This window comes from Brachyistius frenatus, unplaced genomic scaffold (genome assembly GCF_029030835.1).
Source record: "Brachyistius frenatus isolate BFR_SWC_R1_liver_20210118 unplaced genomic scaffold, ASM2903083v1 Contig_3, whole genome shotgun sequence".
NCBI classification, from domain to species: Eukaryota; Metazoa; Chordata; class Actinopteri; family Embiotocidae; genus Brachyistius; species Brachyistius frenatus.
Window position 1 is genome coordinate 3,948,464 of NW_027210602.1, and position 22,095 is coordinate 3,970,558.

At 40.1% G+C, this 22,095-nt stretch overlaps 1 protein-coding gene across 1 annotated transcript in view; it reads right to left on the reverse strand.

Moving 5' to 3' along the window:
- Positions 1 to 22,095, reverse strand: part of LOC138624012 (transmembrane protein 132C-like) — a 143,120-nt gene that overhangs the window by 33,258 nt on the left and 87,767 nt on the right. The window contains exon 5 of the mRNA XM_069703874.1: positions 1,864 to 2,053. Coding sequence (XP_069559975.1) covers positions 1,864 to 2,053 — 190 coding nt within the window. The remainder of the gene's footprint in view (positions 1 to 1,863; positions 2,054 to 22,095) is intronic.

Consider the following 22,095-nt stretch of genomic DNA (forward strand, 5'->3'; position numbering starts at 1 on the left):
CTCGCCAATTCATTCAAATTTGGATTGTTAAAATCCAAACTCAATTAACTTCTCAGTCAGCAAACTGAAAGCGGCATTGTGCAGCTGACTGACAATTAAAAAGTACAAGCTTTGTGTTAAAAGTATTCGGGCCTGGCTTTTCTTTATGAGGCCACTGCATTATTTTATGATTTTATTACTACCAATAAGGAGTCTAAACACTGATGTATTTTGCCACAAAAAAAAATTGCATCCAAAGTCTTGGCTAAGGAGCCAACAGAACACGGGATCAGTCAAAATGATGTCTCTTGTTAATCACTGAATATATTATCCTACTTGCATGCCCATTTGGAAAAATACATAAAAAAAACTGTCTGTTCACACTGAGGGAAAACGGCAAACAACTCTCTTTAAATAGAAGCGTATTTGCTCACCATTTTTCTTAAACCATCAATAATGCTACTCTATTTGCACTCCAACAAGTAAAAGAAGTCGTTGCTTAGTAACCGCCAAAACTATCATCCCAGAAACCATGATAAACAGTAATGTGGGTTATTGATGTTTATCTGTTTAGTTTTTTTTCCATCAGAATTGGATTTTTGGTGAGATTTACTTCATTACATTTTTTTTTCAGCTTTCTCTTGTTTCTTGAAGTATTAGGATACTGACACATTTTGTTTGTGTTAGCTTTGTGCTTCACACTGGATTTAACATGAAACGATGCGGATTAGCTCAAAGTCAACATTAAATCAAGGGTATTTATATCCATGTGTCATATGAAAGAGGAAGAGTGTTGAAATTGTAGCCCTCTTTATACATTTTAGAGGAGAGCCAGTAATTTGACAAGTTAACAACTAAAGCCATCTAGTTTTATGTGTTATTAGTTGCATTATTTGTGAGCAATAAATACTTAAATCTATGACTGCGAGACATTACACGACATTGCTTTCAGTCTTGTCTTCTGCTTTTGCAAAACATGCTCAGTTGGATTTAGGTCAGCTGACTCGGCCAGTCAAAAACATTTCACAGTTTGACCGTTAAGAAACAAAAAATAGAAACTGTCTTGTCTCTATGTTTCGGATCACTGTCCTCTGCGTGTCTTAAAATGGGGTGCTTTGTTTAAAAAAGAGCTGCTCACACCTGAAAACCCTAACACTGATAGCTGTCAGTATAATAATATACTAATATACCTATTAGTCATTGTTATACTTCAAAACAAGTGATCAAAAGAATAAAGAACAACAAACAATGTCTGGCTGATTTGCATTCATCTCAGTTGGTTTGAGATCTTCACAGGTACTGTTCCTCCAAACCGAGCTTTGACCCAAATTATATTCAGTCTAATTGGGTTAATTTAGTCCACTTTTACTGTGTTGCCGCAGATGTCAGACGGGTGTGTCAGCGTGTAACACGTCCCTGTGTCAAAGGGAGTAGGATTGTAATCACACCATGCCAGAGCTCTAGAAAAATAACACACGTCCCCCAGTGAATCAGAAGATGTACTAATTGCATCATTAAAACAATACAGGGCCACATTGGTAGACGATAGTTGTTCAAGTAAGACATTAAATCTGATAAATTCCAGAAACATATATTAAAACACTGCACAACAATATTAATCTTTCAACTTCAGTAGTATAATTAAGAAATATGTGCAGGCCTTTCTATAGTAGAAATACATGCACACCTGGTGAATTGGATTCGATCGGGCAGTGCAGAAGTTCTGGTTCAATTTTTTTGCATGACAACCTTGCATCCACATCCCATTTAAAGGATTAAGGAGGCTGTTGTGTTTTACTCAAGGCTGAAGTTGGTCTGTACATGGCCATACAGGCACACAAATATCCATATGCATACAAACTTCTGACTTTGCTCATTCCTCACCATGGCTAGTGGCACGATGCCGCCCAGGTCCTGCGGTGCCAGGCGGATGATGGTCTGCACTTCACTGGTCAGGGTGCGCGTGATCGGATACTCCACCTGCCACGTCACCTCCCTGCCCCCCTGATTAACCATCAGCCCGTTCACCTCCAGGTCTACCTGTAGCACTCGCTGGTAGCCCACCGCTTCCACTCTGCAAAGGGAGAGAGGAAGAAGATGCGTGTTTTAGATAAAATGAGGAGGCGAACAAAGGCAGGTTCCAATAAGAAAAGGCAAAACAAAAAAGACTGTGTATGGTTGGATTAAATGGGATGAAAAAATAGGAGGGGGAAGAGCTCAGGTAAAGCAAGGAAAAGGAAAAAGCAAAAATGTGATTATGGAATAACACAAAATGGAGCAGTGCTCAGGGAAGAAGAAGTGTGTTAAATAAGGTGAGAGACTGAAATGGAGAAAAAAACCAGAAGCAACATCAATGTTCGTCTATTACCAGGGGAAAAATTACAGATAAGAAGATTAATTGTACATTTTAACCAAGTAAGAAAACATGCAACACAGATACTTCACGAGGAGAGGATTGTTCTGCAGTATTACATGCAGATATTGTGCGGGATATGCTATTTTCCCTAGAATTTGAGCAACGTTTCCCTCATTCCAAAATCTGATATGAAACTAATCGCGGCACCATTGAAATTCATTCTCACATCCAGCCAGAATCATGATGTAGGCAAAAAAAGCAATTTATTTTTCCCTTTGCAATATGGAGCCTCTCTTGCAGAGATTGTCAGGGCCAAGCAAATAATTTTCTGTCAGCTGATGGAGATGCAAACAAAGCAGAAAGAAATGAATGCAAAATAATATCCTGCAAACTCATTTGATTTGCAGAGTGCTGAATGGTTTGATCAAGCTGCTGCCTCTCCCTCAGGTGTTCTTTAATACAACTCAATGCTACTCCTTTTCCAACAACCAGACACAGATTAACAGTACACACTGTCTTAAAAAAAAAGTACAATTGGCACTTTGGGATCTGGAAGTGGCTCACAGACGTAAACATTCAGATGTTTACTGTGAAAACAGTTAAAAGCAATTCAAAGACACTTTTATAATTTCAGAGAGTAAAGAGGCAATGTGAAAAATGAAAAATTTGTTAGCATAAAAGCTATTTTGAATGTATGCTGTCCTCTTTATATTTATATCCCTAAACAGTATGTTGTTGGGTGTTGCACAATTAAAACAAGGCTGGAGAGAGCCCAAATTGAGCAGGAGGAGGGGGAGTAGGGATGTAAGATCCAAGGTTTTCCTTGAACATATTTTGGCCGAGCCTGCATTTAAATCTCCCACAACTCCCCCTTATGTTCGCACTTCAGACACTATCCTGACTTCAAAGTGCAGATTTAGGGATCCACTCTGGTAAGAAAATGTGTAAGGGAAAACAGTTTTGTAGGCTGAAAATCGGTGTGGATGAAAACAGCCGGAATAGCAATTCTAGGTCAGGCAGAAAAGCTTTCCAGTTTCGTTGGGTGATGTTCTGAATTATACTAAATGTTTCCAAATAGCCACTGAGGAGCTTTGCCATGGGGTGATCACTGGTGAGTACTCGTGTGAATCTGGCTCTCGCTGAGTGCTGTTGAGATGCAATTCTGTTTGGAGCACAGAGGAATGTTACTGGTATCCTGCAGTGCAGCATTGCACAGATGGTGGTAGTTCGTTGTGACATTATGGGTGCTGCTGAAAATCTTAGATTTTTTTTTTCCCATAACATATGCCTGCACACTTCTTTTCCAAAATAATATATACATAAAGACAAATAGTGACTTCATGCCAACATGCAGCTTATTCCTCGGAGCCATGGAGCTGAATTGTTGTTGAAAAATGATCAAAATTGCCTGAATGAGACAAATTGTCAGTTGGGTTACATATTTCTTCACTCTGATATACAAAGGCACTGTAGCTTATTATTAGTTGAAGCCACATACACTGTCCTTCTGCTCTGGATACTCATTAGGAAACCAAATGTGTATGAATCCACAGCTGAAAATAGTCCCTGATTAATGCAACATGTACTAATGATTAAATAAGATTTACAACCAACAACAGTGCCTTGCTGTTTTAAGAAACTACTGAGACTTTGAAAAAAAGAAAACATGCGACCTCTTTTTAAAGATTTACATCTTTGGGGGGAGCAAGTAGACGCTGGGCTAAGTGCTACGGGTAGGACTGACAGGTAGGAAAGTAAGAGAGTTGAACTGATGCCTTGTTGGTGTTGGTCTTTTGAGGGCAAATACTTAAAAGAAAATTATATCATCATTCCAGCCTGATCATTTACCATTGGCAATTTGTCAGTGTGAAATTAAGACATTACATCCATCTTTCGGCAAAAAAGACATTTCTCCCACACTTTCATCACCCTCCCTCTCTATTGCATCTTTCCCAACTGTCTCCACTTCACTTTTGTTCTTTTTCAACGTTGTTGAGTTTGGATTTTTGCCACTGGAAAATTACCAGATTACAAAAGCTGTCAGGGGATTTATAAAATCAAATATTACCGCAAAATTATTTGTGATGATATAACCAACAAAAAAAGTTTTTTACTTTTGAAATCGTGCTTTAATGTAGGCTGCAGTTTAGCAATTTCGAGGCGCATTTTTTTGTCCTTTGAAATCCATTTCCTTTTAAAATCAAACATCAAAAGCAAAACAGAGGAACTGCTGAGAGCAAACATCTCACGTAACCCATACTGTCGATTGTACTGCTGTTTGGGTTCCACATATTAACAGATTTGTTGGAAATCCCAACTTTGGGGTTTTATGGCTGTGGACTGTGAGTATCAGTCACTTGCTAGAGCTCAAGGAAGGCCATCCATCACTCTTTTCCTTTTCCTTCCAAGACAGAAAAATGTGTGCTATGGAGCCACAGGATGCTCTACTGCCTGACAACACGCTGGGCTCAGGGGTAGTGACGGCAGTGATTATGTTATTTACGCTTATGGTGTACAATTACAGCCGAATCAATTATCTGCAACAGACAGCTTTGCTTTACAATGAAGCGGCAAACAATCAGCGCTTTAGTGCTGAACAGTACAATACAGCTCCCCTTCGCTCCCTATTCAATCTGTCTCTCTGTGTTGTCTGTATTACTGTGTCTTTTTGTAATCTTTTTTCCTCACCATAGCCCCTCTCCTTTTCCTCACGATGACCCGCAGTGTGATGTTGCTCTCAATAGAGGGCAGTGCACTCTCTCTCCCCTCTCATCCCTTCATCCAGCATGTGTTTGGGATGATGAATGTCTGCAGCGCACCAGCTGGAGAGGTCAGGCTGCTTCTCTGTGTCTCATTAGAAACATAACTGCACTGTGTGCCCTTTTCTCACTGCGATTACCATACAATTTAATACACTCGCTGGCAACTATCACTTCCCCTGCCCCAAGTCATGGATGGGGATCAGAGCAAGAGCTGGACTCGGAGACAGAAACCAAAAAAAAACAAAGCCGGGAAACCGGGTGAGAAGGGCTCATATAAAAGCAAAATGTCTGCTGGGATCACAGAACTGTCTGTGGCACTACAAAAGCGAATAGTGACAATGCCCCGGTATCATTTCAGGTTTGTTGTGATGAAATGAGGTGGAAAATCGGTCATGTCATTTTGAGGAGGTATCTCCATTTGTCAATCCTATTGTTGGAGGTAAAAGCACAAACAGAACAAGGTGAAAGAATCCACTCAAAAAAGAAAAAAAAATTGCGCACTCTCTCTATTCTGCAAGATACATTTCAAACACATCCTTGTACCAGCACAGGGGCTGTGAGGAAAAAGACGCAGCATAACAGGGGGGAAAAAAATGACAAGAATGAAATTCCTTTTGTTCAAAAACAGGAAAATAAAAGTGGAGCTAAGGAACACAAAAGCCCTGTTAAAAAATGCAGTCATGTTTTTCTCTTTTCACTCTTAACACCTCTGTGGATATCTGGCTCGAAGAAAGGTAGTGAAAGAAAAGTCTGCTGTCTGTTTTGGAGACCCAGAGGGGTTCTTTTCATGCGCAGCAGTGATTTGGTTAGCACTGACAACAATGATACATCAAAGACCTGAATCTATTTCAACACAGTGAATTGACAGCCAGTCCAGCAATAGGAGGAGAGTTTGTGTTTGGATGCATTAGATTAATACATAAAACGGTTCCATTCAGATAAAAGTGCACATATTTCTATCCATTATGTGAGACAGGAGAAAACAGGATTTACTTTAAGACCAACGTAACCAGCTAGGTTTTTTAGCGAGTGGGAGGACATGCTGGAAAAAAAAAACCCTCTATTATACGATTGATAAGGCAGTTATCATCACACTTCTTTCCCAAACATATGGACTGATAGGGGCATACTAAACCAACTTGTACGTTCAGTAGGCTGTTATCAACAAAATACAGTATTTGACAGTTGGGCAGTAATTGTGACAGGCTTACTGGATTTGTGTCATCTTTGCATCAATAACAAACATGTAGTTACAGATGTGACATGATCGCAGTTTGAGTAGCTTTCAGCACAAAACTACTTGCTTAGGAAAAGGTCATGGTTTGGCTTAAATAGAGTACATTTATTAATTATGAAAGTGATATACGTTAACTAACGGACGTAACTCAAGATAAGTCAATGCTGACTTTTGTTTTCAATTGGACATGAATTGGGTGAAAGTTCTGTGTTTGAACCAGACTGCATATAAAAGTGGATTTAATTTCGTTCAATGTCACTCCTTGTTATTCGTTTTCTGGTGATCCATCTGAAAATAATTCCATCATAGATTAGAAAATAGGCCTCAAAAAAGCCATATTTTTGTGGGTGTGTCTATTTGATTGACAGGCCTGTGGTGCAGTCAGGTTTCCGCTGTGGGCGAGCGTAGTATCCTCGGGCTCAGAGTCCCACTCGCTCCTCCCCAGCTCAGTAAAATATGGTCACTTCTGGCCAGCAAGATGGTGATGGCCAAAATCTGAACTCAAGGCTTCATAGCGGCAGTTCAAAAACCAGTGGGTAACGTCGCTGTTGGTTGCCACCTGGTTTGAACCACCCAACCATCCCCAACCTCCTCCATAAATGGACTTGGTCACTCTTAATACGATGTCACCTGACATCCTGCCGAGGCCACTAGAGGTCACAATAGCGTCTGGTCCAGTTCTGTTCAGTGAAATAAAAGATTGATAACATCCTCCTGAACCTATTGGTAGGTTTAGTTGGCTCTCACTAGCACATAGGCTTGGGTTAGATTTCAATGATGATTTTTTTAGCTAATGAGATTTTGTTTGTTTTATGTACTGAAAAGGGGAATTTTGTATTTGTGACCCAGCACACCTGATTTCCTGTGTTTTTGTGGTGACTGTCGGTCAGAACAAGACATCTGCATGAAAATGCATTCCAGGAAGGATATGATAGACCTGTTGGCAACAGGGAAACATTAACAGATGGAGAAATTCTATGGACAACATTAGACAGTTGTGTTGGCCATAATTAAATCCTGACATATGAGACCTGCAGTAATTAAAAAAAAGCAGGTGTGAAGACGCAGGTTGGGCAACTCCTGCTGTCCATCTGTGCCTGCATAAAGACCCACCTCCTGCTTTGGTCTTTACTGTATTAACTAAATATTTTTTAAATTCAAAATACAAATCTAAACTCTGACAAGAAGCCAGAAGTTCTTCACACTCTCATTTTAACATATTCAAAGAATTTGGGGAGATTTTGTCATAGATTTTGTGTGTGCAAAAGGAGTCTCAGAAAAGTGACTGCTGCATTCTGTTGGCTGTTTATTCATATTAGATGGGTTACATGGTCCTTTTATATGAGCTTACGTACTTTATTAGTTTATTTTAAACTAATTTAATATCCATCAACATTAAAGGGACGGCATTTTGAGAATTCCGTGTACTGAAACGAAATGAGAAAATTACATATTTTACATGGAGTCAGGTGCTCGAGCTATTTCTTGGCAATGACCAGCAGGGGTGCGGTGACTTCCTGTTATCTCTGCTGGTTGTCTGGCGACCTCATAGTGACAAGGTCCAGGAAGTCACAGCGGCAAGAGAAAAATAATTCCAGCTTGTTAATGACTGTAAAACCAGATGAAACAATGGAGGGGAAAAGTGTTGTAGAGGTGCTAGTAGGATTATTTTTAAGCTTCGGACAGAGGACAGATAGTACGTAGTATGTTGAAATAGTATGTTGAACTGTACCTTTTAATGCAACCCACATTATGGCTAAAATGTAATGTAACAATTTTGTTCTTGTTTTCCGTGTGTCATGTGTGTGGAGACACAAATTATTTGCTTTTCCAGCTGTTTTTAATTATTTGTAGCTCAACTACTCTGCAGCTGTACAGCTGAGGATTCTCTGTATTGGATGTGTCTCCAGACAGAAACACATTTTGATTTTAATTGGTTTGAAGACCTCAAGAGAAATCAGAAAATATCTCCAGTGAATATAACCTGGTTTCAACAAGGAGCTCCATCTACCTTTTACCCCGGTGAAGTTATAAAGGTCACTGCACATTAATAGTAGACACTAGCTTGGTGTAGTTTGGGGTTATTAGACTATTAAGATTAATAAATCAGGATCCGGTGTGGCAGAAACCAGAATTTGTGTGCGTGTGTGCATCCCAAGGGAGTTCAGTCTCTGCTCTAATGAGTTTCAGTATCTCAGGTCTAATGTCTGTCTCGTCTCTCCGATGGTGCAAATGAGATCTTATTGAAATGAATGGATATAGTCGTTATAGTTTGGAGATAGTTGTTACAGGCGAGTTATTGAGCCAGCAGGGCCAGAATATGCCCTGCTGAGGTCTGAAGGAGTGACAAAGAGCAGAGACTGACAAAGAAAAGGAAACAGACATGGAGAACGAGGCATAGATAAAAAAAAAAAAATAGCTCCAAATTTTATGCGAGTCATTTTTATTAATTCAGTGAGAAACAAAATGCCACAATTCCTCCCAAAAGACAGCTCAGCGAACCACATCACAATTTTTAGTTATAAATATTTCGTGCTCATAAAACACTTGCTCTATGATGCTAACCTTGTGGTGTCTGGAGAACTGGTGGGTTTACATAGAGAACCCTGTTTCATCTGGAATGGATGTGTTTATGGAGTGATAAACATTGACATATGACAGACAGGTAATGAAAGAGATCATAAAATGAAACCATGTCAAGAGGCAGATGAAACGCAGAATAACCAATTTATGTATGCAGGAGATTTCCCCCAGGATCTATCAAACCCTCGATGTCGGCCCCTGTCCCTGTCAGGACAGATTAGTTTGCCTTCACAGTAGGCCTGCGGAGTATGGGAAGATTTGGCGGGGCAGAGGGTAAAAAAAAATGAAAGCGAAACAGTGCAGTTCTTCTCCCAAATTGCCTTTTTGGTCTGTCTCTTTTTCGATATTTTTCTGAAATAACCCCTCTCCATTTAGTTGTGTTGCTGTCTCTCATGCACATTCCTTCCCTGACCTCTGTTTTTCCCTCTCCTCCTCTACCTGTTCCCCATCCTCCTGTCCCCCCTCTCCCTTTTCTTAACCAATCTTGCCTTTCTCAAATGCCTGCTGGTCTATTTTTCTTTCGTTTTACTTGCCATATTTTCCCCCATATTTCTCTCAAACGGTGTGTGAAATGAGGGGATTCGAGCCTCCCCCATGAAACAGATGTGGGTCCACGCATCAACCAATCAAAAGGCAGTGCCTCCACTCTGCAGCATATCGTAACAAAAGCCAATCAGAGCCTAAAATGCAGCCCAGGGAAACAGGCATGTCCTGGAAAATTGGAGATATTAACATGGTGCAACAACCTGACAGTGATCTCATCTTTTAAGAGATGGATGCAAGTCTAAAAATAACCAGAAAGGTTTTTTGTTTATTTGTTTTTAATTCATTACTAACATCATATGTATTTAAATTACCCACACTGTCAAAGGAGATCTTTTCTTAAAAGAAGCATTCAGATTTTTTAAATTTTTTTTCCCCTTACAATGTACTATTTTTAAAACAATACAAATACCAGGCTTTACCTGAACGTGTATGTGAATTTAATTTAAAAACATGTCGGGGACGTTTTTAACTGTCTCATCAAAATGTAAACTTCAAAGAGAAAACCTTTCCCATCAAACAATGATGCATTTAACAGAAAAACCTGTCTAGTAAAAACTCTATTATGTACCTAAATAGCATGTTGCCTGGCTTACATTTATGTTTTTTATTTAATAACAGACATGGACATTTTGATTGGCTGTTTCTGGAACCAAATATTCAGTGTCAGTACATTTCATGTCATTTCAGTGATATTTGGCAACTCCTGCCTTTGTTGCAGAATGGATAACAATGTCTGTCTGTTGCCCTGTTTGTCTACCGGTTTTGTCTGCAGTGAAACATCACAACAACCGCTTGATCGCTTTTTGTATGTCATTTCATACAGACACTCATCGTCCATCGATGATTCTCTAACTTGTTTTAATGCCACGACAAGGTCCAAGTTTCCTCTTATGTCCAGACTAATGTCATGTCAAGCAGTAGCCTGTACTTTGTCTGCACTGGTAATTGAAGAATGTTAGCTTGGTAACATCTTGACATTAGCATTTATTTTTAAAGTTACAATCTTGAAGATCTCTGTTTTGTTCTCTTTGGTGGAACCTACGGCGATAAGCGATAATTGCAGCTTCACTTCCCAGAGATCCAAACAGTGCCACCTGTGTGATGTCAGTCAGTTGGGAGTAATGAACGAGCCACTATCTTTAATTACTTTAATTAAAGTCTATGCTTATTGAAAGCCCAAGATGGGAAATTTACCCTTTTCCTTATTTACCCATGTTTTTGGTAGCCCAAACCTAACACACGGGGAACTCTACACTAAGTTGTACACTTATCCATTCAACCGCTGCACTCCTAGATTTGCAGTATAATAATAAAATGTGGTATTTACATATCCGGTTGGTATTTACAGTGGCACTGGAATGTATGAGGCACAGCAAATTATAGAAAATGGTTTTAGCAAAACCCGTCGGTGTCAGTGGTCAAATATGACATTCCTTAATGTTCGCACAGATCATTTTTATCATACAAAAAAGCTTTGAAACTCAGAAAACTGCAAATAAATGCAGCCTCTAAAGACTTTTTTTTTTTTTTTTACCTATATGTCAGCTGCAGTGTCGCACAAGATTAAAGAATTTGTGGGGGAGGGTGAGGCAAAAGCAAAGTGCTGATGTGAGGTAAATTTTAATAAACGCTTTTCTTTTCATTCTATCTGGCTCTGTAATTTTTCAAAGGAGTGAATTCCTTGACAATCAGGGCAGAGAGAGGCCACACGGTGTCCGTCTGAAAGCCACTCAGTGCTATCATCACCTTTTAAACTGCTCTCAAGGACCAGCTGTTGGTTCTAAGCCATGCTTAAGACAGTGAATACAATACAACACAATCATTCAGTGTATAAACATGATCTTCTATCCCCTTATTGATTTTTGTGAGCTGTAGGAATGCTAGCAAAATTCTCCAGAGGGCTATGATGCTCATCCTCTTATCCTGGACAATAAGATCAACTCAGTGTGACTGGCTAATCTCCCCCTTGGAGTTTAAACTCTCCACCAGAAATGACACTTCTTCTTTCCCTTGTTACTCACACATACACACAGATTGTAGGAATTAGATTAAGTTGTCCTTTCCATTATTTGCCTCGGTTTCTGCGTGCTGCTGTTAAATCTCATGATGTGCATGATTTTAGGCTTTGTGTTTTGTGGCCCGCGAGGCATCACATTTGCTGAGTTGTCTTTTGGATTTCTGGCGTCTCATCTTGCTGTTTCGATTTTGACTCACCACTCCCCTCACTTCATACAGACCCTCTTCTTCTTTCTTGTTTTGAGTCACTATCTCTTAACGTGCCGTAACGATGTGAGAACAGAGGAAATCTACCATGTAATCACAGGTGCCCTCCCCATTTCACTTGTCTTTCCTCTTCTTCTCTTATAAGGACTTCAGTAGATATATGTGGTTGTAACATCAGGTAGCCAAACATCATTTGAAAGCTGAAAAAAAAACTAGACAATGGTATTTGTCCATGGGATCTGAGCAGAATGCTTGTTTTGAATAGATGAACAGCTTCACTGGACTTCTTTCAGGCATGCCCTAAGAGACGTGCAACTTTAAACTCTATTAGAGATGCAAATGTACCACAAAACTGGTGTGGCTGGGGCCTACTTGAAGGAACATGAACTAAGCACTAGCCACGGGATGCTAAAGTGTAAAGAGCTTGACTGACATGTTCCGGTGGGAGTCCTGCACCAACATTTCCATTTCGATAGTTTTGCAGAGTCAATATAACTCCTGACTTTGGAAAGCCTTTGGGATCATTTTAAATTAGAGACTACAATATGTAGTTTGACAGGGTCTCACCACTGCATTTACTTTGCATTTGCAATGCAGGATTTTCAAATAAAAGTGCAGCCATGGGCCAAATATGACAAACACAGGCTGATATGGGAAACAAGAATAGCTGAATGGCAGTAGAGCCAATCAAATGTCGTTCCTCTTGTGGCCTGAATATGACAATTACTGTGTTGAAGGTGTTGTGGAATCTGGCAAAAATATGTCAAAAAATTTTGCACGTTTGGGAGTCTGATTGCATTTCTTGATGGGCCTCTTAATGTATTACTACACTCAGGAGACACGATGCTTGATTGTCTCAGCCCTACCAGTCTAGTCTAGTTTCTGTCTGGAACTGGCAAAATGCAGTTAGCACAAATTCACCATGCAGAGGTTTGTCTCCTCTTCTCCCATTGAGAGTAATTACAAAATCTCTGTCAACACGTGCTTCCAACACGCTAAACTGGCTCTGTCACAGGTGTTATATTGGATGACTTGTTTTGAGTGTCACACCTCCTGAGAAATGACTCGTTTCTCTTTTCAGAATCTATTCGATCCGATAACATTTGGAAAGTCTAGAAAGAGGTGCATGGTTGAATTACTTTATCCCCATTCAAGTTATCATTATCATACCTTTAATTACAAGCTGAGCGGCATAATTCTATGGTGCTGCCCATAGATAGAGCATGCCTGGTATGCATACATCAAGCCAGCACAGGGATGTCTCACCAGACACCACATTTAAATGAGAGATTTATCTGGTGGTAATCAGCATTGTGTATTTGGTCCTGCACTATATATCCCAGAATAATCTTTATAAAAACATGGGTAATGTCACTGCTCTCCATGTAGTTTAAATATACACGTTCAACATGCATAACACATTACATGGAGTGCACAATGTGGAGGGAATTAATGAACAAGTAAGATAGCCAATATGACACCAGAATGATGAGTCTTAATAAATCAATGCTAGTTACATGGTAATGTAATAAGCGTTCTGTTAATCATCAGATGACTTGGTTGTGGGGAGTTGTGCTCTGAGGAACTGTTATTTTCATCAGCGTTGTGTGGCAGCATATGTAACATGAGGTTTACATAGGTACTAGTAGGTATTCTAGTGTAGCGTACGGTGCTGTAAAAATTACAATGATTCACAGGTTTTGTTTGTGAAACATGGTAAAAAAAAAAATATATATATATATATATGTTTCATGAGACTTCAGTAAATTGTGTTAAAATGTTTTAGGGTAGCCTGAATCAAAACACAAAGTGGAGTATATTGTGCCCCTGCTCTAGAACCAGATGTTATAGCAGCCCTCTTGTTTACTATTAAACTTCTGTCTGTGTTTGATTCAGAATAGTATTCATACTATTATATTGTGGGCTATTTATGATGTTGACAGGTTAGACTTCATTAGCTCATGCTTCGTTTTACTTTTTCACCATGTTGGACTTTCAATCAATATGACAGCAGCAGATCGTCCACGATTCTGTGCTTTTGCTCTTAATTTTCTGAAATGGTTTAATCAACTTTCAGTGATAGTGAGCCACACATTGGACAGCTTGGTTTGTATTGCTGTGCCATTAAAATGTACCAGAGTGGAAATTTTGTTTACATCTTCAGGGTTTTGCAGGCATCATCTATGCAACACAGGGTTTTCAATATTACGTATGTGACCTTGAACCAGTCCAGTTTCATCAGTGACACCTGCAGGATTCCTGGCCACAAATCTCTCTCTCTCTTTCGCGCACACACACACACACACACACACACACACACACACACACACACACACACACACACACACACACACACACACACACACACACACACACACACACACACACACACACACACACACACACACACACACACACCACACTGAGGTACAAATACATGTAAACACAAGCAACAAACCTGCACGCATGTGCACACCCCAACACAAACCTAAACAAACAAACAAACCGCTCTCTGCTTTGGTTTGTTGAATTGGTGTTTGTGGTCAGGGTTAATAAGAATGCCGACCCCACAATGGCCCTGTGCTGACCTGGACCCTTACTTCTGCTCCCTTACCTCATTAATCTGTCAAGTAACCAGAACCCTCTCTTCCCCACCCACTGGATGAGAGAGGGATTTGATGAGAGGAGACACATATACTACAGACTCTGACTTTATCTTCTGTTTCATGCGGTGTTAAGAAAACAGTTAAGCAAACAACTTTCCAAGGTTTTTGTCTTGTGATTTCTCTGAACTTCTTCCACACCCTGGTGAATACATAACATTTTTCTACCTTTTATGATATATGAATAAAACAATGTTATCAATGGAGCCTGGCTAAAAAATAGATTTTTCAGGCTAATGCTGATATATACAGTACAAATAAAACATTTTTTTTACAATGATTCCTCAAACACTTTTGACATTTGTGACAAAACTATGGAGTGGAGGCAGGATATTTTACGGTTTATTGTCCACACTGACATCGGTGCACTAAAACAAATAACCTTTCCAGGAATTCAATAATTATAAATAACTTCTTTTTTTCTTCTATAGAACAATTTCCAATGTACCCCTATTATCTTTCTGTTCTGTCAAGAATGCTCATATTGGCATATATGTTGGCCTATACTGATATATCACTGAGCGGCCAATATCTGCAAATATGTCAGTCAGGCTCTTTTTGTTCAATGCTTTTTGTTTAATCTTTCCAGTTTCCAGTCACTTTACTCAGTATGTTTAAGTAGTTAAAGAAGGGCCGTGTGCTGGAAATCCCAGGACAACTTCTTGCAGCACCTCAAAGAGAGCTCTAAAGCATTAACAGGGGCCAAGGATTCAGCTGATGATTTATTAGAAGATGAAGTGGATCAGAGGGTCTGAGCCTAGGGTCCCAAGGCCAATAGGCCTGCCTTATCAAACACCGCCAGACTCCATGGCCAATCTCCAGCTTGTCTGTGGGCTACTCCCCACCAGCGCTGGCTTTGGTTGCTGATAAGTCAGATTGAGTAACTACAGGGCTTTGTTAGGATGAGGGAAAAGACAACATTAATTTTTTTTAAATTTTTTTATTTCACTCTGTTAATCCCCGAGGGGAAATTTCTTCGCTACAGCGGGGGGGCTCTCAGGGGGGGAGCTGCTGCAACAGGCTGCCACTAGCGTGGCGCCAGGTAACCTGACCTGAGGTGCATGTTTTTGGATGATGGGAGGAAGCCGGAGAACCCGGAGAGAACCCACGCAAGCACAGGGAGAACATGCAAACTCCGCACAGAAAAGCCCAGGACCGGATTCGAACCCGGAACCTTTTTTGCTGTGAGGCGACAATACTAACCACCGTGCAGCCCTAAATTAGATATATTCTCCGTTCCTAAATACATACTCCAACAACTGAAACAAGAGAAGCTCATTTAAAAAAAACATTTCGGTACAAGTCTCCTTAATTTTAACACATGGGATATTTTGGACTCCAATTACAGCGAGGCATGCCTATCTGATTGTGGGTCTCTAACTCATTTTCTTGACGACATTGAAAGACCATTTAAAAAAAAGGCGTACCCCAAACACAACAGACATGATCAATAACCTACGACGTTAACCTCCAGTCGGGTTTCCATCAGATCTCATGCATCACTGTCTTTGGCTGCATTACCTGGATTAACCACCGAGGCGAGGCTTGACTCAAAACTCCCAGAAGGCTCAATCAAGGAGGTTTTACTTCACACAGGCAGATGCACTGGTTCACGGATAACGTGTAGTTCAAGGATATCATAGGATCCACAGTATATCTAATTCATGTCTCGAGCAGTTAATGGAGAAGGTTAGATGGAGAAGGCAGAGTGAATCTTTGAGTAGGAGGTTGTGGTATAAATCATTCCCCTGAGATTCAATTAATTATATTTCATTTGTGGCATTATGTCATGTTGATTTCCATTAATGATGGCAGGTTGGAAGGAATAATTTAGACTTGTGTTTTTTGTTTTTATCATATTAGACTTGGGAGGCCGTTTCCTTTACGGAGCCTTTATGATTACAGCATGAGAAGGACTCACATGCCACTCATGCAAATTAAATTACATGCGATCAATAATGTGGAGACATCTAACAATTGCATAGATGCCTGGCTTGGGCTGCGCCAGAAATCCTTTCTTAATATTAGGGGAAGCAGCAAGAAGAGAGCATTTCACCGATGCATTAGCGGCTCTACAGGTAAACGCAGGAAAATAAGATGTCTGAATGATTGCTTAAAAGGATTACAGCATGCATTCAAATATTTTCCATACCAAATTGTATGCTCCCTGCACCTGTGATAAGCCAATTGAAGGAAACAGCAGGTCACAAACATACAAATTAGACCACCTGGGAGGATAATTGCTTTGTCTCTGCTATCCATCATCTGCAACATTGTGTTTTCAAAAGACCATTCAGTCACACATTCAAGGACATGCAGCAAAATACATGCACAGACACTGATGCACCCCCAAACGTAAATGCATCTCATCTCTTTCTTAAACTGCGTTTTTTTTTTTTCATCTCTGCCTCCCACATGCACACACTCTGTCAAAACCTTTCCACCTTTCCTGCTACAGTAAAGCGTTTTGAACCCGTTTTAATTGAACAAATTACAACACAGAACTAAAGAAAAGCGTCACACTCTTCAAGGCCCAAAGTGATGGTTGTCCATTCTTAAATATCCCACTTGATCAAATACACATAAATAAATCCATACGTGCACACACACAAACAGATACCCTCAGCAGGGCAGGTCATTAACATCCATGCATGGAAAGTTCCTGCATTGGAATCAGGTCGCACTGAAGGGGCCTTTGATTTAACTCGGGTTATAAATGCATTCACACTGCTCCTGCTTGGTCTGCCCATTGATTGTGTGTTCATTCGCCATGTGAGCTCAGCTCAGCGCAATCAGAAAGAACAGCACAAGGCCCTATGACCTCTCCCCGTGAACTGAGGAGGACTGAATATCGAGCTCCTTTCCTGTTCAATCTTCACTCATCATTGTTCTGTCAATTACTCCGGCTCCTAACGACTCTCCGGCATGGAGTAAAGCTGCCTTCTCGACACATATCCACTCACCCAAACAATGTAGATTTGCATAGGTCTCCCAGTTTATGGAGTGTAGTCAAATGTCACCACTGAATAAACAAACCATCCTTTATTCAAATCAGCTCTTGTATATGTGTAGATGCCTCAAACTGCATCTCTGCAGGCTTATTCTACGTACACAAATTCTAAAATTATTCGCATGGAATATAATCATTATAGCCATCGCAGGATGACACCATTGCTCATAATAACAAATGCCTTCGTGACTGACAAATTTCTTCCATTTTCTAATGACAGGATTTACATAAGAGAAGGCACACAATAACTGTCTCGCGTTTCATATCAAGGGTGGAGAAAGAGAGAAAACCTGTCATCGAAATGGGGAGAAGAAGTGATGAGAGCAGGAGAAGATTGCACCCCTTACAAGGCCTCAGGCTATTATTACCGTATCATGAGAGCAATCAATCAAATCGGGTTAAAATGTACATGCTGTTTCAGGGCCACTTAGACTTGCATAATGAGATCATGTATACAGCACAGCTTCCGTATCTGACACAGAGTGGGCTTTTCACACTCCAGGGGCCCCGGGTAACCTATAAACACAGTATGCAATACAGGGACCATAGATAAATCCAAGGGAATCCATCCCCATCTAGATAGATAAGATAAATGCCTATGCAATCATGAATGGATGGATATGGAAATAGTTAGGCAGAGGTCAAAATAAAGTTTATCTGCGAGTGCCACCGACGGTTCTGATGTTGTGTCTGTCTTTCTTACTTTTCAAAAGTACTTGCTTTCAATGGTTGATGAGATGTTTAACTGCAACCAAAACTGTTAGCCTCTTGGTGACACAGTCAGGGACATAAATGTCATCACAAATATTAATGGAATCCCTTTGTTAATATATTACAATAAGTGACCATGCGGCAACCCTCCGTGATGTCACCCATTGGTTTGTGACTTGCCGTTTTGAAGCCTTTAGTCTGGTATTTTGGCCGTCAGCATGTTGGTTTTTGGAGCCAGAAATGACCTTATTCGAACAAAAGGGTGGAGCTGGGGAGGAGTGAGAGGTGGATGTGACACCTCCAAAACATACCTGTTTTAGGCCTAATATCTAATTAATGATTTAATTATTGTCAGAAGAATACACTTTAAGGCACTTCCACATGATCTAATTAATGATTTAATTAGTGTCAGAAGAACCACCAGAACACTGATCAGAAGCAATTGATTCAGCTAATGTGACCATAATGTCTTTTGGAAAGAATATATTGACTTTGTAAGCGAGAAGTTAATGTTTTTTTGAATCTGAGTCGATTGGAACAATATTTTTTTGGAGCCAGCCCCTGGTGACTGTTTCTAATATTACACTTTAAGGCACTTCCACATTGGCCTCGCTTTTTGCAAGCAGAAGTATTTTTTTATATACAGCTTATGTAAGTGACCCATAGGCCAGCACTGTCATCCTAAGAGCCATGTTGCTCGCTGGGCTAAAAATTAGAAGACTTCATTATTACCCATTGTAGCATTATTTGGAGGACACTGTAACACAACGAGATCCTGCCATTACAATATGTTGCAGCTAAAAGTCAATAAACAAAAGTACAGAGTTATCAGCCAGCCCCAAGGTCCCAAAGTACGTATACACCTCAGCAGATAATCTAACAATGAAACAGGATATATGATGTACATCGCTGGAAGGAAATATTGCATGGAGAGACAACGATGCTAGCAGAGGCAATCATATCTAACTAGAATTTTTATGGAGTATTTATATGGGAATTGTGATTTTCTTTCCTGGGAACAGAGCATGCTAATCATTTCAGTCTAAAACAAGTCCTCCATTCCCCTCAATCCTGCTTGCTTCCTCTGTTTCACAGAGACCCTCAGAGGCTCATGTCACCTCCCTCAGCAGATGGCTGGGGCAAACACAGAATGACAAGCCTCAATTTCACTGATGCTTAAAACATGATTTCATCAACTGCTGGAAAACAATTTAACCTATTTTCACACCGGGGCTTTCACACTGAGCAGACTCTCATCAAAGGCTCAGCACAACTCTGAAACTCTTCATGCAACTTCCCTGCAAGAGTTTTCCTTTTAAATCCTTACCCTAAAATAAGTTTCATTATACAGCTGCAATGAGAGGAAACATGATGAAACACACACTGTAAAGCACACATTGTTGGATCAAACCTAATTCCATTTATCCTGGTGTCTTTTTTTTATTGTCACTCAGAGGTAAGACGGTGATGTTGCTTTTAGATAGCAACTCTGAGAACTTTGGTTTATAGCCTTGCATCATTGTGTAGGTGTTTGTACAGCTGTCTTGTCAGTCTTTTAGAGTAAACCTTACTCCCACTCACTCGCAGCAGGAGTCCTCTCTAGCAACAGTAGACAAATTGAATGGGGTGGCATGTTTCATGATCCCGCAGACTTTGAAGGTGAAAAGATGCTGGAGGGTTATATTTGTTCACTTGTTTGTGTGTGTGTGTGTGTGTGTGTGTGTGTGTGTGTGTGTGTGTGTGTGTGTGTGTGTGTGTGTGTGTGTGTGTGTGTGTGTGTGTGTGTGTGTGTGTGTGTGTGTGTGTGTGTGTGTGTGTGTGTTTGGGCAGATAGTGCACATGCTTAGATGTACGCACGCACGCAGGCTGTGCATATTTACAGTAAGAAAAGCACATTTGAGTCTGGCGTATTTCACAGAAAAGAGCCGGGTTTTTCATAATTGTGCTGGTACTTCATGTCTGAATGAAAACCGGTGTCTCTTTTTCTGCAAAAGCCTAAAAGGTACGAGGGCTGCATGATTCCGGATAAAACAAGAATCGGGGTTTTCTAGCTCAGATTTGAGATCATGATTCTCTCATGTTTTTCTTTTTAGACATAAATGTTTATCGCACTTGTTTACCTGATACAAAAGGAAACAAAACAAAAGATATGATGTTGTCAGATGCAGGACAGGCATACTATTGTTTTTAAGTACAACAGCTTCATGAATCTGACACTGAACATAAAAACAATCAACTTCAGTCCCTTGACATGTTTTACTGACGCAGCCTTTGAACAGGTATTTTTCTGTGCATTTTCTTTTCGCTGGCATCTCTCACTTGCTCTTACTGGGTTTATTTTCTTTATCTGCATCAAATGGTGTAATGGCACATTGTTGTTTGTTGAGGGAGCAAGCAGGAGCTCTTGTTTTGATGTAGCTGATGTCCCTAAAGAAAGTGTGGCAGAATCGTTGTCATTTAGAAATGAGATTGCATGTGAATCGGGACAATGTGTTTAATGCGATTAATTGTGCAGACCTAAAAGGTATTTATAGGACATTTTTGTGTTAATGTCATCACATTAATGTACAACACACGATCAGATAACTGAGAAGGATACCAAACATGTCTTGGTCTGGCTGCATAAGAACACAGCAATAACTTCATTGTCACTTAAAGAAAAGAAGATTTTGTTTTTCAATAAACATCAACTGTGCTGTGCACTTCTCATGTCAGATCAATCACTGACTTTTATTTTTAACCTTGCATCATATTGCTTCATTTTCAAACCATCATCACCCATTACAGTGTGAGTGTGCAGCCATAATCAGCATTTGACCAAGGAAGATACAAATAAACTAACGTCTTCTAATGTTTTCACAAGAGATGCACAATATATTGTTGGTTGATATATTTTTGGCTGATAAGAAATAAATTGAAATTACTGTTACTGTTTTATTAATGAAATTTCAGATAATAATTTTGTCTGTTATTGTGGCACATGGCTGTTGACATGGCCCTCTTTATTCAGTGGCAGCAAGGTTTACATAACCAAGGAGTGTTATTAATGCTAACAGTGAAGCCTGTGAGAAAACACTTATTTCCCTTTATATCCTTATTTTCTACTCATTGCTGTTCCCCTAGCCGAAGCCCAGAAACCATCTTTGTAACAGGTAGATTAAGCCACAAAAGCTGGATCCTCTGTCTGAAAAGGACTTGTGTTTTTCACTAGCTTTGCTGCTCTTTTAGCCAGTATGTTTCCAACTCGGTAAGTTGAGAAACGTTGACCATTTGATTCACTTTACTTTAATTAGTTGTTAGATGCCACGCCTCACCGCCTGCAATTACAAATCAAACTCCCACCGCGGCTCGGACAATCTCCTCACTCACACACAAGGCACCAGACCACAGAACCGCTGCTGCACTAACAACTCTTCCCTTGAACTCTTCCCATGAATCAAACAGGAACTGCATACTGTGTTAACTTTCATTAAAAGAAATAAAGCAGCCAGAAGTAGCTCGAGTACCTGACATGCATGCCTGATGGCTCTCCGTTTGATTTTGCAATGTGATTATCCCATAAGAACATTGCTGTCAACTCTGTTTACATAGAGGACCCAACCCCTGCTTGCGTCAACATGCACAGAGGTAATGTGTACATGATTCTCAAGTGTTTGCATTGCCATGCTTAATTATCCCAGCAGCTGAGGAGGATTTGGAGTTCAATAGCACTTGCAGCAAAAAGTATGTAAATTATGAAGCAGTCTGTCATTCCATGGTAACGGAGAGCAGGACACAGAAACAGGACCCGCTGGTGAAGGACACTCTTAACATTTAAGTATCCTCATATGTCTTCATAACAGATCAGGCAGTATTGTCCGATGACCACTAATCTTGCATCAGTCAGCTTTATCACAGCCTGGAAACTTGCATGGCAATTTGCATAGTACCCGGTTCATGGTTAGATCTGTGATGAAATAACTCTCCTGTGTTAAGAGAACAAAAAGAGAAGAGAGAGATAAACTAGATAACCTGGCCTCTTTTTT